At 34.5% G+C, this 19,987-nt stretch overlaps 2 protein-coding genes across 2 annotated transcripts in view; both read right to left on the reverse strand.

Annotated features, from left to right (window-relative positions):
* LOC129800537 (ras-related protein Rab-23) overlaps positions 1 to 4,796 on the reverse strand; it is a 38,879-nt gene extending 34,083 nt beyond the window's left edge. Inside the window, exon 1 of the mRNA XM_055845002.1 lies at positions 4,271 to 4,796. The gene's annotated coding sequence lies outside the window, so the exon portion shown is untranslated. The remainder of the gene's footprint in view (positions 1 to 4,270) is intronic.
* A 5,370-nt stretch (positions 4,797 to 10,166) lies between these two features.
* LOC129800535 (uncharacterized) lies at positions 10,167 to 17,966 on the reverse strand. The gene is made up of 3 exons (XM_055844999.1): positions 17,808 to 17,966; positions 17,191 to 17,441; positions 10,167 to 12,931 (listed from the first exon to the last, which is right to left on the reverse strand). Exons 2-3 carry the CDS (start codon positions 17,410 to 17,412, stop codon positions 11,189 to 11,191), a joined length of 1,965 nt encoding a protein of 654 aa, XP_055700974.1. The 5' UTR covers positions 17,413 to 17,441; positions 17,808 to 17,966; the 3' UTR covers positions 10,167 to 11,188.
* Between the last annotated feature and the right edge of the window lie 2,021 nt (positions 17,967 to 19,987).

Here is a 19,987-nt window from a genome sequence, read left to right on the forward strand (position 1 = left end):
ATTTAGTACAGGGATGTACTAAAATAATTCACACAAGATGTCATTATTTAAATTTGATTTGTAAATTAGAAAAGTTGTAGGTTATACTAAACCTAACCTTAAATAGTCGAACAATTTTTTCGCGGCTTCGGAATCAAATTTCTAAATTTCGAAAGTTAAAATCTCAAAATAGGGTAAAGTGGTACAAGTTGGACAATATGGTATAATTTGGACAGGGCTTTTTGTTTGATAAATTTAGTACTTCATTTTTATTTGTATATTTTTAATGCTTTAGTTTTATAATTTGGTTCCTTGTGCTTAAAAACAAATTTTGTACTGTATTTATCAAGAAAAAAGCCATGTCCAACTTGTACCGGCGAATTGTCCAACTTGTAACACTAATTCCAAATTATATCACTTTACCCTACATCAAAAAGGTTTTGTTAATTTCAAATAACGAAGCCTCATTATCTCCCTTAACCAATAGATAAATTTGTGTAGTCAGGTTTCAGGTTATGTTAGGCCTAACCTAAAAAATGCAATGCATACAATGGCACATAAATAAAATTTTATTTCACCTTTCTTCTAAAGAAAGTATTGATCAACAATTTCAGCCATCGCAATTTCTTAAAACGTCAAAAAATAAAATCCTGATCCTATAAACATAAACGTAACAGGATCTAGCTGCGTAAAATATTTCTGAAGCATTTTTTTAATATTAAAATATAATTAAATATAGGACCTAAGAATTCTTTAGAAAATTGGAATTTTCAGTCACGAAATCGTCTTTTTTTCAAGGTTAAGTTTTTCATAACCTTAAATTCGGACATAACCCTTTTACAAAATAAGAAGTAGTTAATTTTTGCTTGAAATAATGAGAGAGAAATTACAGTGCCCGCTTCGTTATTCGGATGATTCGGATGATTCGAAGAAGAAAGAATGTTATAAAAAATCGTAAAAAGGCTACTATAGACGGACTTTAAGTCCTCGGGACTGAAAGGGGTTTTAGTAGGGTAAATGTCCGAATTCAAAACCATTTTTCAGATTCAGATTCAACACATTAAGTTAAATTTTTTTCTGAAGAGAATTACATAATTTTGCTCCTTGACTCTTCTAGAACGTTGCTGTTTAGTGACAATTCTTTAGATATAATTTGAAAACTTCTTAAATACAAGAAAAATACGCGAGTGTAAAATACTTCTATTGAAAACAAATTAATCCAAATGGGGACAAGGGAAATTTTCTAATTGGAGACAAACAGTGTAAGTGAAACCGCGACGAAAGGCTTCCAAAACTTTGTTGAGTTACTCTTAAGTGCAGAATTTGTTCTTATTCATGGTACTTTCACCTTTCCCATCTAAAACAATAAGAAAATCTCTCCAAAAAATCATATTTCCGAGGTTTCCTATTGAAGCATTTGCAGACAATTGAAAAAAAAAACCTTTTTGTTCACGAAATAGGTAATTATTTCATTTGAAAACTTCACGTACCATTAGCAATAAAGATTAGTACTTAATTTTAATAAAATTAGTCAGAAATACGACATAAATATTAAACAAAACGAATAAACAACAGTCAACTTATTGTGTTTTTCATTGGAAAACATGGTCGATCGATAAAAAAATTCGATGGTAAAAAGGTACACTTTTAATTTTTCTGAGAAATTAACAAATTAAAATTTGTGAAAATGAATGGATTTTCGCTTTATTTGGAGCGAAATTTACTAAATAATGAAACTGTGGTATAGAAATATATAAAAATAGTAACTTAGTGCTGTATTTATCATGAAAACATTGACGTTTCCATTTGGAGTAGCGAAAAATTTCCATTTGGAGCAAGTTTTGAATTAGCTTAATTTACCCTACGAGACGCCTGGCCTTTTAAAAAGACATTGCAGCCATCTAAGTAAGTTTTTTCTGTGTTACGTCTTAACTGGTTGACCGATCTTTAATGATCGCAAAAGGACTCATGTTGCATTTTATTCAGATCAAAATGGCGGTCTTCCAAATTAATTTTATTTGAAGTTATTTTTTGATTTTTTTGACAAATCATTTAACTGTTCTTCACAACTATGGTACCATTTGAAAGGTCTTGAAATCATCTACAAACGAGACACATTCCTAGTTTTCTCATATTCCATAAATATAAATATTGACAATAAAAAATTTTATATTAAGATTTTGTATTTAGAAAGCTAATTATCCACAGTGTATGTAGGGTGCAGACATTACATATGGCCACATTAAGAATATATCTGCTTATAGCTGCTGACCTTTTTAATCAATTGAAGCAAAATTTTACCTGTAGGTTCTTTCATGTAGTTTCTTTCGATATATTCAAATGAATTTACAAAGAAAATCCGGAAACCGTCGGAAAATATGTGATTTTTCCGAGCATGTGAAATTCATAACTTGTGGCCTCTTTTACGAACTTATGGCCACTCGTGGAATAACTTATGGCCACAATTTTAAATGATATAAAACTGACTTAGTAATAAAATAATTTTAGTACAAAAGAAAAGGAAGGAATTTTAAGTGATATGATATTTTTTATTATTTATTTACATGGTTTTTATAATAGTTTTTCAAAGATTTTCGTCATAATTGAGCACTGTACTATTAATAGTGATTCCTTTTCACGGTGACCGGTAATCCGGCTTTCGTGATTAAAAAAAATCATATTTGGCTGCATGAAGAGCCCACCTTACAATATCCTCATTTGTTTCCTTTCCTAGAGACACTGTGAAAGCCTCCGTGATGAAGTTTCTTCCGGAGACTTTATTGCAAAGTTTTACGTGAGGAATGTGGTACAACTGGAAGGACTGGAATAATCTGGTCGTGATCAATTTATTCTCAATGTTTCTCAATTATCCTCGCATCCTCTGAGTTGAACTCTTAGGGCTCTTTTTTGTTGTTTTCTCTTATTTTTCATTGGTGTTGTTATCCTAAGAGAGTTAAAAGTTAGGTTATGTACAGCAAAATGCAAGTTCATGGGAAAAAACAGTGAGATCAAATACAACACTTATTTATAAGCAATTTTATATTACGATTTCAACGCTTACCTTAAACTTTCATAGATATTTGCCAAAAAAATCCGATTCACTGAACCAAAACAATCCGATTGACAATTCCCCAAATCAAATTGCGATACATGTCGTGTGAGGGCAGCACGCGTCAAATGTCGCGGCCACAAGTTAGTAATTTTATCAAATTCGTCATAACTTATGGCCTTGTCTTTATTAACCATTTATTGTTTCAAAAATCTTGAAAATCAAGTAAAGATAGGAAATATATTTACTAAGGAAAAAAGTTTTGAAAAATACAACTAAATATTTGCATTTGAAGATATAGAATTTAGTCATTAAAAATTGTAAGATCGTTAATACATTTCTTAACGAATTGACGTATTTTTAATCATCGAACGCATCACGGAAATGATTTTCGCAATATAAGTAATATTCTACCTGAATATAAAAGTAAATTAGTTCAAAAGTTTCGTTTAATGATAGCACATCGAATATTCCTAAATTTGTAGTTCCTCGAAATCAATTTATGAGAAAAAATTGAAGATTTCTGTTAGGAGGCCACAAGTATAGACTGGCCATAAGTAATGCCGGCACCCTACGTTTTTCTTTAGATTTCTCATATTACATGTGGTCTCAACAGAATCTCCGGAATCTCCCTGGTCACTTTTCCGCATTCATTTTTCATCCGGCAGCGAAACAAAATAAATGAAAAGTGCTGAAGAGGATGACTTTGACGGGAAAAAAAGGTTGGCACACGAGAAAAAACATTTTGAAGCAATTGGAATAGGGTTTGAGTACAACTGTTGTCTCGACGCTCAATGGAGATAAGATGGTACACGATATGATGGCATGAGTTGGAAAAAGACGTGAGATTCCGGAGGAGAGGAAAATTTATAACCGTACCACAAAGTGAATAGCTGTTTACCCAGCAAGAATGGTCTTATTCTCTATTAACTCTCAAACTCAAAACTCGAATGTGGAAAATCACTGTGTGAGTGGAATTTCTCGTAAGTGCACTTTGCTACCTTTTTTCTTTAAGTCTTCTATTTTGTTCTCCTATCCATGATTTAAGATCATTTCTCAGATGAATGTCGTGGAGGGAAGATATTGTGTAAGACAAGAAAGCCACCTTCAAGAGCATTATCTCCATTATCTCACATTAAATGACTCCATTCCAATATTTCGCGCGCATTTTCTCCCACAATCTCACCAACTTTTCACCAAGTTCAGACTAAAACGCATCATCTCTATCCCGCATTTAATTACCTTTCTGCACGGATGCTAAGAGAGATGCTGGATAATTGGCTATTTAGATATGGCCAATTTTGTATTCCCAAGTTACACTAAAAAATTTCTGCGACAATCATCCATCAAAAGGTATTCACAGGCGCACCTTTATGTTAAGCTCTTCTTCCCACTAGGCACAATTCGCGGAAATAATTCACCAATTAGAACACCACAGTGACGCTTGATACTTCTTTTTTTTTGTTTGTCTGGCTTGAGAAGAGAACAATTGCCCAAGAAAGTCTCAATGGGTTGATGTTTCAAGTCACGAACTTAGTCTTGTGCTTGTTAGACGCGCCTTATTTCACCAAAAAATTTTGCCACTTTTTCCGCCAATTTCCCATGGAAAATCACCATCAAACACACTCCTGAACTATTCAAAGAACTCCTCAAACATCCTCCCATCCATCAAACAGTCACAAAAGCCCCAGAAAATTAACCGAACCAGCGAATTAATTAAAATATCAGACGATGCTTCGCGATTGAGTGCTTCTTTTGTACTGACTCCAACAGAGTTGTTTGCTTCGTACAATGGCTAAAAGAGAACTCAATAAATTCCCTCACATGCTGCCCGTAGCCCATAGATAGTGCTTTTCAGCAGTGACTCCATGGGATTTCTCTCGGATCACCCTGTACAAAGAAGTGGAGGAAGAGGTCAAGAAGAATAGCAGACAAGGTGAAGATCTCCGGCAAGTGCTCGCAATTCCCTCTCCGCCGAACTCAAACAACCGAATAAAAAAAAATAAAACCTACAAAACCCCTCAGTTGCAAGATCACGCCTCCCTGGAGCTGGAGCATCGTGATTGTGGACAGGCAAAAAGTCCACAATTCGATGTCGAAGCCTCTGTAATTACACATTGCTTCACATCGTTCCGCTCTTAACACACGATATCCGCCATGGCCCCGCGGGCTCAGTAAACTCGATCCAGTGACGAAAAGACTCGACACGATTGTAGCTTCTGGAATTTGCCCATTTTGCCCCCCCATATACCGGCCAAGGCAACCTGGGACAAGTGGGAGATGCCAAAATGTTCTGTGATCTCTGACACTCATTTGTTTTCTTGGCCGATATTTTCCTCACCTTCTTCGCTCTCTCAGACAATCGGAAGAATTATGACATCGTGTGTTTAGTACCATCGGAAAGATAAATCCTGATTTATCGTCTATTCCGCTGCAGAGGAATTGCAATGGCCTTCTGCTTCGTCGGATGGACGTACAAAAGGCGTACAAGATGCTTATAGTTACTCTCTGGAAGCACTTGTTCATATTCTTACAATGTTCTCCTCGAACACCAATCAATTTTATTATAGGGAGGTGGTCTAAGCCATTCTTTTCAACAGTAGGGGATAATCCAGGTGATAAAAAGCAATATTAATATTTAAAACATAGACCTTATGAAAGCAAAAACCTCATACACGGCAAAAAATATTTCGTGAAATTGTTTGTAAAAGATTGTAAAATCCTAGGGACTTACGAAATGTTCGTATATCGTATAAGCAACAAAAAAGTTCATAAAAGTTTGTACTTCTCAAATATTATTGGTAACATTAACATTTGGCGAGCATTTTTTTGTTTTTTTACAAACTTTTCTTCGTAAGTGTTCGTAATATTTTGTCATTTGTTCGTAAAGTTCTGTTAGAAGAACAAAAATACGAATAAATGTAAAAGAACAAAAAATGACCGTCAAGTGGTCATGTAACAAAAATTGTATGTGAAAACGTACAAACATTGAGAACTCCTAATACAAATTGATTGAAAAAATTTTCCATGATCCTTGACAGGATCCTTGTTCTAGGATATGTAAGATCTTTTTATTTGCGTCTCACAATAAAAAGGGGTGGCAAACCGTTTTAGGTTTTGCGAAGTACTTAAAACTTGTGTGACTTACTGTGTTATCACACTTGCAAATTAAAATTTTAATATGATTCACATTAATTGTCGCTGGTGAGACTCCAAATGTGTATTTTGTGTGTTTCAATCATTTTATATTCAAAATTTGATCTATTTGTTGATAAAAAGGTAGACTTGGCCCGCAAAATTTGATATAAATTGATTTATAGCATTAATGCGAAAAATTATTTCGATTTTCTCTTTAATTTTTTAATGTGAAAAATATTTATGCTTTAGGTAAATTTAAACTTATTTTTGCAGGCCAAGTCCACTTCTTTATCAATAAATAGAAAAACCCCGAATATTAAGTGACTCAAAGACACAAATAACATATTTGGACGCTCACAAGCAACAATTAATGTGAATCACATTAAAATTTTAATGTGCAAGAATGATAACGCCGTTAGACAGTTCCATAATAAATTCAATTTATGGGTGTAATGAAATTAATATGTTAATTGGTTAGTCGAATCCTCGTTCTTGATTGCAAGTATTCTGGCTTTAGTTGGATCCGAATCTTCCCAATTTTTTTGCAGAATTTCTACACAAATTCCTCGTTTTTCCGAATTTTTAAAACTTTCTTTCTAAAAATTTTTATTAATCCTTCTGAATCATTGCTAATTTGTGATCTATTTCCGAATTTTCCTGAACTTGTACGATTTTTCTTTAACGATTATTTGCAAACTTTTGTGAATAATATGATTTTTTTCGAATTTCTAAGAACTTCTCCAAATTTTCAGATTTTTCTGAATTTATCAGAATATTAAAGAAATTGTCATAAGTTTTCGAGTTTATTTTTTAATCTTCTCGTTTTTTCTGAATATTGGGGAATTTTACAGAACTTTTTAGATTTTATTTGCGTACGAAATCTCAGTTTTTCTGAAAATTAGAATTTCACCGAAATTTTCTGAATATAACCGATCTTTTTTGGAATCACTCCAAATTTTTCTGATTTTTTTTAGAATTATCCTAATTTTTCGAAATTTTAGCGAGTTCTCACGATTTTGTTTCGATTTTCTTAGAATTGGATCCCAGTCTTTTCTGATATTTTTAGAATTTTGAACAATTTTCTGAACTTCCTTCTGAACTTTTCTCGATGTTTATCAAATCTTCCCAAAATTTTTCTCAATATTTTCGAATTTTATCAAACTTTAATTTTTTCCTACATTTCCACGACTCTTCTCAGCTTTCCTAATTTTCTCCGGACATTCCTGAATGTGCTTTATTTTCTCATTTTTTTCCTGAACAGTTTTTACATTCTTTTCCGAATATTTTAGAACATCAGCGAATTTTGCTCATTATCGAATCATTGTACATTTTTCTTTTATATTTTTTTCCGTATTTTCCCATTTTCTTATATTTCTGAACTTTGCCGAAGTTCTCAGATTTCTCATGAATTTCTACGAATTTACCTAGTTTTTCTGAATCTCTCAGAGTTGTACTACTCTGAATTTTGTCAGTTCTTTCCGATTTTTCATAAATATTCCGAAATGTATTTTAGAATTTTTCCAGATTTTTCAAATTCTCTACAGATTTTTGTAATTTTTCCGAAACTGTATATATGTATAAAATGTAATTTTCAACTAAATAAATGTTACATGTAAGCATTAAGGTTAAGGAATGCCTAGCCTAGGTTATTTGGCTTCTATGCAATTAATTTTATTAGTCATCGTGTGTATAGTGACTTCCTGATGAGTTCAATAGCTCCCGTGACCGCCTTTATAAAGTGCCTGTTTAATGTGTCAATTATACGCAGGAGATTAATTTATGACTAAGGATGCTGAGTACCTTATTGATCTCCTAAATATTTCAGAAAAAGTTTCTTAAGAATCAAAGTCTCTCTCATTTCTGAATTAATATTATTTTGTTTCTGAAATTTGCAGAATTTAAGCAAGGGGTAGATATTATCTTGGAATTGCTGTACACTGGGATGGAAGTACTCCGGAAGTGGAAGTCTAAAGAAAAAAAAAAAGATTTTTTTGCGCTTTTCATGTAATTACAATAGAAAAAGTACACACACTTCCAGAAGTGTGAAAGTCCATATAAATTTAGGAAGTGCTAGAAGTGGTGTCCCCGATTTTTCGAATATCTCGCCCTTTGGAATTGAATTTTAGGACCGTGTCGATTGTCCCATTTTTATGAAGATCGAGCAGATTTGTCAATCCTTTACAAAGATCGCATTGATAAACTATCTCTATAAAATTTGTGTCGATTTTTCAAATTCTATCACCAAATCGGCACTGATTTGCCAATTTCCCTCTCACGGTTCACTTCGAATTACAAGAGCCACTAAATAACTCTTATTTCAGTACACACAAATTTGGACACTTTGTTTACTCACTTTCCTGATCACTTAAGGCAGTGTGATGCACTTCCGACAGGTTTTTATCACTTTTGATTTTCAAATTATTGACTTCCCAAAATATTGTTTTCTTTGTTGAAATAAATATAATAAGGTGGGGTAACTGGATCGTTTTCCGAAGAGTGCTACTTAAACGCTTGTTTTTAGACTGATGAAATTCTTTTTACTTCTTCTAAATCCACAGAATTATTCACTGTTTCATTCAGAAACACAATATAAAAAAAATATATCAAAATATTAAAGAAAATTTATAAAATAATGATAATACTGAAATAAGTCAGCATGCTCTAACTGGGTCACATTTTCGCTAATTCACTTTTAATTAAACCTTTGGATTTAAAATACTTTTTTCACAAGGAAAAAACAATAAATGTTTTTAATCAACCAACTGTCATTAGCGAAAATATCACTTCTAGAAAATTTTTAGTGAAGAACCCAGCTGGCACAAGATTGAAATGAGTCGATTACACTCACTTATTTAATGGATAAAAATATTATTTTAACTTTTTCTCAAAATTGAATAATAACATTATGTTACTGTAGTGACTATATGACGGAAATAAAAATAAAAATATTATTTTAAGTAGATTAGTCATAAACGATCCAAATAGCGAAGCGCCCGGATTAGCACACTTGACTATATATATGTTCTTTCGAGGGGTAAACAGGTCTGCCACGCACGGTTTATTTTTTTTTGCCGATCACCGTAATCCTGGGGACTGATTGCGCAATCAGTGCGATTTTAGAGACTAATCACGCAATAAGCGCGATTTAGAAGACTAATCACGCAGTTAGCGCGATCTTGGAGACTCATCACGCAATCAAGCGCGATTTTGGAGAATAATCACTCAAACAGCGCGATTTTGGAGACTAATTATGCAATCAACGCGATCTTGGAGACTAATAACTTAATCAAGGCGATCTTGGAGACTAATCATGCAATCAGCGCAATATTGGAGACTAATCACTTAATCAGCGCGATTTTGGAGAATAATCACTCAATCAGTGCGATCTTGGAGAGTAATCACGCAATCAACGCGATTTTGGAGAGTAATTTCGCAATCAGTGTGATCATGGACACACATCGATGAGATCTGTCGATCTTCCACTCATATTTCACTCGCTGGCCATACTTATTGTTATTACTTACTTGTAAGATTAATCAAGGCAACACCTGGACTACTCCACAGCCCAAGTTTTAGAGCCACGGCCGAGAAATGCTTCCAAAAACAGAACCATCAATTTTTCATCATCAAAGCAACACTAAACTTTATGAGCATTCCGTGAGGTTCTTCACTTAGAAGCAATTACTGTTCTTCCACAAAATCTCTGAAGAAAACATCTCTGGAATGTTCTGCTGAAGCCTCATCCAAACATTCTTCCTAGAACGTCCTCCAAAAACTCCATTTTTTTCCACTCAATTGAGCAAAAACTAAAGGCATTCTGCCAATTGTGAATGAAAATTCACAAAGTGGCACAATCCTCATTGTTGACTTGGTAAACCCATTCGGATTTATGGGAGCATCATCCTCTGTCCGTGACGACCTTCGATAAATTACATAATTGCCGCATCTATCTTCTCGGTAAATCACTTGACAAGAAACAAGATCGCTCTCGCTTCGACAATTCATATTCATTTTTTGTTTTATTCCATATTTCATTTGTGTTTTTTCTTATAAATTACGCATTTTATTCTACTAAATATTTATTATCATTTTTTCTATACGCTTTTTTTTCGAAATTCAGTTTAATTAATCACATTATTCTCATTCGCACCTCAAGCATTTATTTTTTCTTCTTCTTCTCAAAAAAATTCTCTCTTTTATTGTTTCTGCGGTGAGAATTTCTAAGATTTACAAAAAAAAAAAACAGAAAAACGAACGCATTGAGCAAGTTTATAAACCAATTTTTTTTGCGTGTGCCTTCTTGAGCTAATTGCAAATTGTTTTTTCATTCACATAAAGCGTCATTGAATCCAATATATTAGTCACTTTATGTTTTTTTTCTCTAATTATTCTTTCAAAAAAAAGCTCTCGAGTCATTCTTTGCAATATTTTTAATAGAAAAAATTGTTTATCTGTGATTTAGCCGAAAATTATGCTATTTTATTCATAAATTGATTTATTCCCTTTGTACATTTAAAAAATCACAGTTTTTTTGGCGAGAAAAAATCCGCCATTTTGCAAAATTTTCAGCTTGAGATCAATATTTCTACATGCTAATTTTATTTATTAATTATAATTTTTCTTTTATAATAAATGCGATGTCTAGACTAATTCTTTGAGCTCATTTTTTTGCATTAAAAAAAAACTTTGATACGCATTTTGGTCATTGTTTTTTCTCGATGAAAGCACATTGATAAGCAACATTTCGTAGCGAAAGTTAAAGGCAGATTTTATAGTTATAGGGTAAAGAATATTCAAACGAAATTCCGCGGAATTGTCTGGGGAATTCTAACGGATATCCGCAGATTTTTCCGAAAAAGCAACATTTCGTAGCGAAAGTTAAAGGCAGATTTTATAGTTATAGGGTAAAGAATATTCAATCGAAATTCCGCGGAATTTTCTGGGGAATTCTAACGGATATCCGCAGATTTTTCCGAAAATATCCGATTTTGAGGATTTCTGAGAAAAAGTTACCTGGTGGGTTTATCGCTGCAGAACGCTGGAAATTTTCGTTTTAAGGGGCGTCAGATCGAGTTTCCGGAAGCGTGGGAGGGATGCAAAGCGTCTCAGGCCTGAGGAAATATCAGCTCTGAGGGAACATCGACTGAGCCTTGAGAGAGTGGCGCATTTTTCCGTTAGAGATTGGACATTCAGCCGACTTTCCGTGGAATTGTCTTGGGAATTCTGACGGACATCCGCAGAATCTTCCGATAACCTTGCAATTGGCTTCCTTTTGGCCAGCTGAACATCACCATTCAATGATTTTGCCTGTCTCATCACTTCCGGACTCTTCTGGTACCGCCTCTTGCCTTCTCTCACCAGACTCCTGCTACTGCTGTTCCTCCGGACAATTTCATTGGGAAAGTAGGACGGTATCTTCTCATCAAATGCATTAATGCGCTTCGGAGGCGTCTCTAGGTCTCTCAGCACTTCCTGCTGCAGCTCTCGCTTCTCATCTGGCGACATCGTGCGACTGGGATCAGCCGGAGAGTCACATCCTCTTGAAAAAGTCACATTGGACACAATATCCCGGTCAGCTTCAAGACGATCCAACTCCTCAACAGCCTCCTGACTAAATCCATTGCCATTCATTTCCACATACCCCGACAGATCAGGTTTCTTCTGTTCCAGCTCATCCAGTTCCCGGACCTTGGCCCTATTGAACCCAATGGGCCCCATTTCAAGATATCCTTCCGGATTGGCAGCAGCAGGTGACTTTTCTGGCTTCCTTTCATCCTGGAACTTGAAGTAAATACCATTGAAAGCTCCATTGACACTTCCATCTTTCTCCTGAGGCTCCTGTTCCTCCTCCTGCGAACTTCCAATCCGACAATCCACCGAATTCTGCCTCAGATGCCCACCAGATGGCGTTTCACTGACTTCCAGGAGATTCTCTATTGAGGACCTCCGAGAGATCTTTCCCTCTTCACCATCGTCAAACGGCACCTTTGTCTCCGGCTGCGACGAAACGGTATTCAAATAAGTTTCATGACACCAGAAATCATCAGAAAGACTCGCTCCGCACTGAAACTGTTCCATGGCATCGGATTCCGAAACACTCCGCGTGATCTTCGTGAGATTCGGACTCGAGAAACTATTTCTCTGTCCCTGAGTGATGTCCAAACTTAAAAATTTCGTCGTGAGACTTGCTGGACTCTGAGCCTTCTTGCCCTTCTTCTCCTTTGACGTTCTCCTTCCCAGGCCCAAAACACTGTCCAACATTGCTCGGTAGCGCTTCTTCTTGAGATTCTCGGACTCTGGATTTGTGAATGATCGATGAATCTCATTCTCATAGGTATTTATCCTTGTTCTTGGTGGCAATGGTGGTGGCATCTGATCTTCCTTCTTGACTCCCTCATCGGACACTGGAAGCATCTCCTCATAGATTCCCGATGCAATTGAAGCTCTCGGAGCAGTATTTCTCCGCTGAGTAGCATCGGGAATCTCCTCATAGATCCCCGAAGTGCAGGATGATCTCTGTGTATCTCCATACGATCGCATCCCTCGAGTCTCCCAGATATTCTCATAAGTCAGTGCAGACGTTCGACTTTCTCTCTTGGACGCTATAAATTCCTGACTGTACTGCTCCAGGTCCCTAATGGCCATTCGCAGCCAATTGACATGGTCCTCACAACTCCGCTGAGAATCGAAACTCAGGAAAATTGTGCAGCGCTGATTGTAAGTCCAAGAAAGACTACAGATATGTTGCTTTTTCCGCGATGAAGCCTGGCAGAAAAAATTAAAAAAATATCCTAGCTACTTCCTTAAAACTTACTTTTTGAAAGCACACTGAAAAAAGCTTGAACTTTCGTCTCTTTTGGGACTCTGAGTACCCAAAAAGAAGCATATGAATATTCTATGAAAAACAGTGTTTTTTAATTATTCATAATTGATAAAATCCAATTCTTGTGGATGATTACAAACTATAAGGATGTTTAAATGTAAGATATATTTTTTTGTTGGACCTCAATTAATTCCTGAGCTTAGATATTTTTGATTAAAAAATGGTGAAATTGGCTTGCAGCATATGCTACGGTCCGGAAAGAGTTAATACAAAAAAAAAAGGATTTATATCTCTTAACCCATTCCTTACCATTGTATTATACATCGTACGCAAATTGAGTGATTTTTGATGATTTATTGCTGGGAAATTGCTATCCGAATTGCTGTCGGGAATGGATTTTTAGTAACGTTAGTTATTCAGTTATTTGACAAAAATAGTCTGACAAAGATGAAAATACATTTTGTTATTATTTTCTTGCTTCGCGGAAAGTCATGCAAAATTTTTGCTCAAAATGGCGGACGGAAAATACGACATCCCGTCAAATTTGTTAAAATTGGCCTTCATCCTCTTTCCTGATTTGAATTCTAGTTGCCAATTGGTGTTCTTGGATAGTTACTCTATCTAAAGCAATAGAGTTTGTAATGAATTAATGCACAGAATTTAAATTCAGTGACCGTTAAGACGTGTGTTTGACAGAGGCTCCCCATGCCCCCATATGAGATAAAAAAAATTTCTTTTCAAAAAATTAATCTACTAATCTGTAGGAAACTAATCCCAAAATATGAACATTCTATCTCAAGTATTTCTGGTACATTGACTGAATGGGTTAATCATTTCCATTATATCCTCCCATTCCGATGATTCGTTTATAGGGAAAAGTGCCCATGCTTCGTACGATCCCAAGCTTCGTACACTGAGAGAAATCCGAAAAAGTTAAAATAACATTCCGGAAATGTTCATTTTACCCTGCAGTATTGATCCAAAATCGGTGTAAATATTACCCTTTTTAGGTGTATTGGGGGCTAAAGTTACCCTTTTTCATGTTAATTTAACCCTTAAAAAGGTGTAAAATTAACATTAAAAATGTTGATATATTTTTACACCCGAAAAGTGAAAAGTTAATCGCACACTCTTTTTTTCTCAGTGTAATGACTAAATTTTTATCACATCCATATTTTAAAAACTAGGGGAAATTGTCCGTTTTTTTTAAAACCTAGCAAAAAATTAGGCCCTACTCTTAAAATATCTTCTCATAAAAATAAACTCAAATTTACCCTTGTCTAAAAATATCTTCTCAATTATTAGAAAAAACTGACTTTTATTTAATTAAAAATTTGATTCACTGATAAATATATGAAAGTAGACCAACTATTGTATAGTCCACTAATATCTGGCTATCCAAATTGACCAATACTCATATTTTTGATCAAATTCACTATGTTATGTCACTAAAATTAAATTAATTTCGTTGAAATTGTGGTCAAAATACGCACAGATGAAGTATAAAACGGTTAGGATTGCGTTGAAAATACGTACAGTTAAATCATAAAATGGTTAAAATTGTGCTAAAACACGCATAGATTAAGGACAAAACAGTTAAGATTGTACTTAAAAACATGCACAGTTCAAACAAAAAGCTAATAAAATTGCGCTTACGCCCAACTTAGTCATAAAACTGTTAAGATTGCGCTTAAAATCACGCACAGCTCAATCTTAAAACGGTAAATGCGCTTAAAAACACGCACAGCTCAATCTTAAAACGGCAAATGCGCTTAAAATCACGCACAGCTCAATCTTAAAATGGTAAATGCGCTTAAAAACACGCAGAGTTCAGTTAAAAAACGGTTAAGAATGCGCTTTTTTAAACCGGTTTAAAACCGGTTTTTCTAGGTTTTCTCGAAATTGACCTAAGCAATTTCAACCATTTTATGTTCATGTTGTAGCGCTACTTGAGTAGACTAATTTAAAAAGAAAATTGGAGATTGCTCCATGATTTCTCGAGACATTTCAAGTTGAAGATTGCAATTTTAAGAAATTTTTCCCGTAGCGTCGGGTGGGAAAAATTATCGGATTATCCCGGGTCGCGAAATTTTTCACGGATTTTCCCGGGATGCGAAATTTTTCGCGGATTTTCAGGGGCCGCGAAATTTTTCGCGAATTTTCGCAGACCTCCAAATTTTTCGCGGATTTTGCACTTCTTAAGCCTAAACGAAACTCTAGTGTAATGTCAAGTTAGAGGCCTCTATCTCTCATAGTTTCCGAGATAATCAACTTTAAAGATTTTCAGACACTTTTATGAATTTCTCGTCCAATTTTCTTAATTTTCCAGTGAAATTTTGCACATATCAAGCCTGAAGAAGGCCCTAAACAGATGTAAAGTTTGAGGCCTCTATCTCTCATAGTTTCCGAGATAATCGACTTTAAAGATTTTCAGACACTTTTATGAATTTCTCGTCCAATTTTCTTAATTTTCCAGTGAAATTTTGCACATATCAAGCCTGAAATAGGCTCTAAATGGATGTAAAGTTTGAGGCCTCTATCTCTCATAGTTTCCGAGATAATCGACTTTAAAGATTTACAGACACTTTTATGCATTTCTCGACCAATTTTCTTAATTTTCCAGTGAAATTTTGCACATATCAAGCCTGAAAGAGGCTCCAAACGGATGTAAAGTTTGAGGCCTCTATCTCTCATAGTTTCCGAGATAATCAACTTTAAAGATTTTCAGACACTTTTATGAATTTCTCGTCCAATTTTCTTAATTTTCCAGTGAAATTTTGCACATATCAAGCCTGAAGAAGGCCCTAAACAGATGTAAAGTTTGAGGCCTCTATCTCTCATAGTTTCCGAGATAATCGACTTTAAAGATTTTCAGACACTTTTATGAATTTCTCGTCCAATTTTCTTAATTTTCCAGTGAAATTTTGCACATATCAAGCCTGAAAGAGGCTCCAAACGGATGTAAAGTTTGAGGCCTCTATCTCTCATAGTTTCCGAGATAATCGACTTTAAAGATTTTCAGACACTTTTATGCATTTCTCGTCCAATTTTCTTAATTTTCCAGTGAAATTTTGCACATATCAAGCCTGAAAGAGGCTCCAAACGGATGTAAAGTTTGAGGCCTCTATCTCTCATAGTTTCCGAGATAATCGACTTTAAAGATTTTCAGACACTTTTATGCATTTCTCGTCCAATTTTCTTAATTTTCCAGTGAAATTTTGCACATATCAAGCCTGAAAGAGGCTCCAAACGGATGTAAAGTTTGAGGCCTCTATCTCTCATAGTTTCCGAGATAATCAACTTTAAAGATTTTCAGACACTTTTATGCATTTCTCGTTCAATTTTCTTAATTTTCCAGTGAAATTTTGCACATATCAAGCCTGGAAGTGGCTCTAAATGGATGTAAAGTTTGAGGCCTCTATCTCTCATAGTTTCCGAGATAATCGACTTTAAAGATTTTCAGACACTTTTATACATTTCTCATCCAATTTTTTCATTCCTTTAAGAATTATTAAACGAAATTTGCATTATTTATGTATAAATATCGTTCAAGTTTGCCACAATCCAAATTTGCAATGAATGAATCGCAACTCTATAAGCTGACCTAGGTTTATCACTGGCTTTTTTTTTAATTTGAAACGGCGTGAAATATTTATTTAAATAATAAATTTAAGAAACAGCATTTCTTGACTTCTTCGCAATTTTTACATTTATTTTTTTTTTTTAATTTGAATAGAAAATCTTATTTTTTAACATTTAAATAAATAAAAATTAAACCTTGGAAATTATTTTCTTGAAAAAATTATGAATTTACGATAACTATACCTCGCTATTCGGTAATAAAAAGTTTCTTTTGAAGAAGAATTACTCAAAAGGCTTCTGAATATTCTTTTCTGTAACATATTTTACTAAATGACCGTCCCGACCCTTTCCATAGGTAATTATTTTGCTAATACCAGGTAGTTTTTGTGGACAGTCTGAACCTGAAGCGCCAAAAAACTAATTATTCTTCACTGAAGAGGACTTCGGATCAGAATTCTGGAGCACTATTTTATTTTGTTTTAAGAAAATTCAAATTGAATGAAAGATTAATCCAGCTGCACTTTCAGTTGATGAATAATTTGGCATTTTTAGCGTACAAACGGGCACAGAAAAAAAACAAATCACAGGAAATTGATAAGAAATTGAGGGAGGGACTCACCATTTGTACATTAATTCCGGGAACATTAATTTTGATAGTCATGTTGGTGCTAATATCATCTTTGCTATGCATCATGGAAATTCTCAAGTAACACGGAAAGGATCTCATCTTCTCCACTTTGAGGAAGAATTTGGTCCACGTGCGCAAGTTCAGGTAATCGATGTGCTTCTCCCTGGTATCCATCTTCACTTCAGCAAACATCTCCAGTTCGCTGGATTCCATAATTGCGGTGGGAATTTAGGTTTGGAGATCTGCCAAAGAGAGAGAGCGAGAGTTTATCCATCAAACACTGCCACCAAACTGAGCCCATTTCAAGGGTTTTCCCCTTATCATTAAATTATTGCCTCAACGACGCCAATCGCCCAAAACAATCAGACTGTGAGGTTATGGTGTTAGTGAGGAATGTGTGATTCAGTGTTTACAATTCACACCAGTTTATAAATAGCCAACACTCCTCACCAATCCACCAGCATTCACGTGATAACGCTTTTCGCGAAATTTGTAGGGAAACAACAAGAAAAAAACACGCAAACAATCGAGGGCGCCATATCTTATTGGAGCCATTGGGTTTTCTCGGAATTCTATCGATAAGCAATGCAATATCAATTAATACTCACATGTATGAGTTGGGCAGTGAGGAAATCAGTCTTTAGATGATGATAGATTACATTTTTTTCAGTGGGGAAACTGATAAAAAGAAAAACCGCGCCCACTGAAAAAAATTATTATACACAAAATGATGTGACAATTGATTGGGGTTGCCTGATTCAAAAAGGGCATTGGCGGGACTTAACGAAAGTTTTTTTCTCAACGATTTTTGTTTTCCAAGATTTTTCCTACAAAATCTGAATAATTTTTCAGTTTATTAACATATTTTCAATTTATAAAATTTATTATTTATGATACTAAACTCAAATTATCTAAATTTCGATTTTTTATACCAAAAATAGATTTTTTTTACGCTTGACGGAATTTTGAGGTTATAATATTGTCAAGTTTTCCCTCGCTTTTTTTCACCCGGTTGAACTGATCCCACCAACAAAGCGATACGCATTTCCAAAACCATTTCTACTTTATATCCATACTGATATGGTGTATATATGGTCAATGCAAAATTATTGCTCAAACATATTTTTATTTTTATCTAAAATGTTGTTTTATGATGAAATCAGCATTTAAAATTTTAAAAGAAAATGTATTAATATTAATAAAATAATCATATGCCTTGTGGAATTCGCAGAACGTCCTGTCTAGAAAAAAAAAAAAAAAAACAGAAGAAAAAAACGAGTTTAGAAACAGTTTGTCATGGGATTTTAACCCATTCAGTCAATGCACCATAAATACTTGAAATAGATTATTCATATTTTGGAATTAGTTTCATACAGATTAATAGATGACTTTTTGAAAAGAAAAAAAATTATCTATCATGGGGGCGCAGGGAACCCTTGTCAAACACGCGTCTTAACGGTCACTGAATTTAAATTCTGTAAATTAATTAATTAGAAACTCTTGATTTAGATAGAGTAACTATCTAAGAACACGAATTAGTAATCAGAATTCAAATCAGGAAAGAGGATGAAGGCCAATTTTAACAAATTCGACGGGATGTCGAATTTTCCATCCGACATTTTGAGAAAAAATTTTGCATCACTTTCCGCGAAACGAGAAAAGAACAACAAAATGTATTTCCATCTCTGTCGGGCTATTTTTTCCAAATAATTGAAAGACTAAAGTTACTAAAAATCCATTCCAGACAGAAATTCGAATATTAATTGCCCTGGAATAAATCATCTAAAATCACTCAATTTGCGTATGATGTGTAATATCATGGTAAGGAATGGGTTAAGTAAATTCTCGATTAATAATAAAACCCTTTTTACCATATCGGCGGCCCCATTCCATATTATTCTATGTAGACTTAGAATTGTATTACTTCAAAAGATATATTGTTCCTGGGACCGAGCTCTACAACTGGAGAAAATTTGGTGATCATCCGACGTTCGGGTGACGTGATATTTAATCCTTTCGAAAAAAAATACATGGACACTAAGCCCCGGCGAAGTGTTTTTTTTTTATATGGAACTGTTTGAAGCCAATTCATAAATTGATCAGAAACTCAGATTACACTTCTCAAAACAAGACCGTATTTAGACAGATTTATAGTATATTTATTCCTCTTTTCAAGAACCAGAGTCCTGTACACAAGGCCTATCTCAATTTTGACATATATCGGATAATGGTCACGACTGCAGAAAATGGCACTCCTGATAGTGAATATTTTTGCGCCAGAAAGACATAATAGAAAGAAGAATTCACATAAAAAGTAATTGTCTTCTTGTTACACTACACTCTCTCTCAATTGGGCATTTGGGGCGAAATATCATCCGGTTTATCGATAGATTTGGGCGTCAAAGCCTTTGTTCATTCCACAAAAAGCGCTCAATTATAAAGAATCACGATGAAATAGGAAGAACTACAGCGAATTTGAGCAAATTAGCTTCATAATTAAACGTGAAAATTGTCAACAAAATTTTCCGCCCGATTGAAAAAGAGCCGATTGAGTGAGTTTACCGTATATTTGACCCCACGCCGTGTCGCGGCGTAGGGTCCTGCTAATTACCCGTGACGATGCTGATTTTTTTTCATGTTTTATTTTGGATTACTCGCTCGCTCTGCCCACTTTTTTCCTTTTTCCTTTCCCTTCATTTAACAGCATTTTTCAGTTTTTTTAGAAGTGAAAATATTAATAAGGATTTTCTGATATATTTATTCCTTATTTATTTTTTTATTGGAGAAT

Source organism: Phlebotomus papatasi, chromosome 2, assembly GCF_024763615.1.
Source record: "Phlebotomus papatasi isolate M1 chromosome 2, Ppap_2.1, whole genome shotgun sequence".
NCBI lineage: Eukaryota > Metazoa > Arthropoda > Insecta > Diptera > Psychodidae > Phlebotomus > Phlebotomus papatasi.

Bases quoted from the DNA above. Each gene is read 5' to 3' on its own strand.
- LOC129800535 (XM_055844999.1), bottom strand. From the start codon at position 17,412: ATGGAATCCAGCGAACTGGAGATGTTTGCTGAAGTGAAGATGGATACC. The intron at 12,932-17,190 runs GTGAGTCCCTCC...TTTTTCTGCCAG, and splicing joins CCGGAATTAATGTACAAATG to GCTTCATCGCGGAAAAAGCA.